Below are 614 nucleotides of genomic sequence, written 5' to 3'. Positions count from 1 at the left end.
GCGCCCTTTTCCTTTTTTCCCCCCCCCCCCCCCCCATCACAGCAGCAGAGGGAGGGGGTCTCAGGTTTTTGGCCTTTATTTCGCTGAGTCCCTGACTGGAGCACAGGGACGGCTTGTAATGACAAATGGTGGAGCTTTCCTAGTGTTGCCATGTAGTGTCAGGAAGTTATTGATACATGTTTGTAACATTGCTGACATTATTGCTTCTTATGTCCTGATGACTTTGTTACATTCATGTATAAAAGTAAGATCGCATCCTGGGGTGGAGAGATGAGTGCAGTAGCATTCAGGAAGCAGTCAGTCCAGTCTAGAAGAGGGTGTCGATGTTTCCACTCACAGTGGAAGGTTCTGCTGCAGTTTTGGGGCACTGGGCCTCTTTTTTTCTCCCGGTTCTGGTCCAGCCGTAGAAAGTATTTGTGTTGAGGGAGATTTCTGCTTTGTGTTCAGGTGAAGAGGAGGAACAGCTCCATGTCGGGTCCGGATCAGCTGGACGCTCGCTACTTCGGGGAATTGCTGGCCGAACTGAGCCGTAAGAACAACGACCTGTACGGCTGCCTCATGCAACACGTGGAGAAGATCGGAGTCAGGTAACCTCACCCCCGCTCCGCCCCCCC

General features: G+C 52.0%; 1 protein-coding gene across 1 annotated transcript in view; it reads left to right on the top strand.

Annotated features, from left to right (window-relative positions):
- Positions 1 to 614, top strand: part of POF1B (premature ovarian failure, 1B) — a gene marked incomplete at its 5' end in the record, with an annotated part of 46,693 nt that overhangs the window by 16,898 nt on the left and 29,181 nt on the right. Inside the window, one exon of the mRNA XM_018572901.1 lies at positions 448 to 587. Within this exon, the coding sequence (XP_018428403.1) occupies positions 448 to 587 (140 nt within the window). The remainder of the gene's footprint in view (positions 1 to 447; positions 588 to 614) is intronic.

The sequence above is a fragment of the Nanorana parkeri genome, unplaced genomic scaffold (assembly GCF_000935625.1).
Source record: "Nanorana parkeri isolate BGI_ZX_2015 unplaced genomic scaffold, ASM93562v1 scaffold2165, whole genome shotgun sequence".
In the NCBI taxonomy this organism is placed as follows: Eukaryota; Metazoa; Chordata; class Amphibia; order Anura; family Dicroglossidae; genus Nanorana; species Nanorana parkeri.
This window is presented reverse-complemented; position numbering and strand designations above follow the sequence as displayed.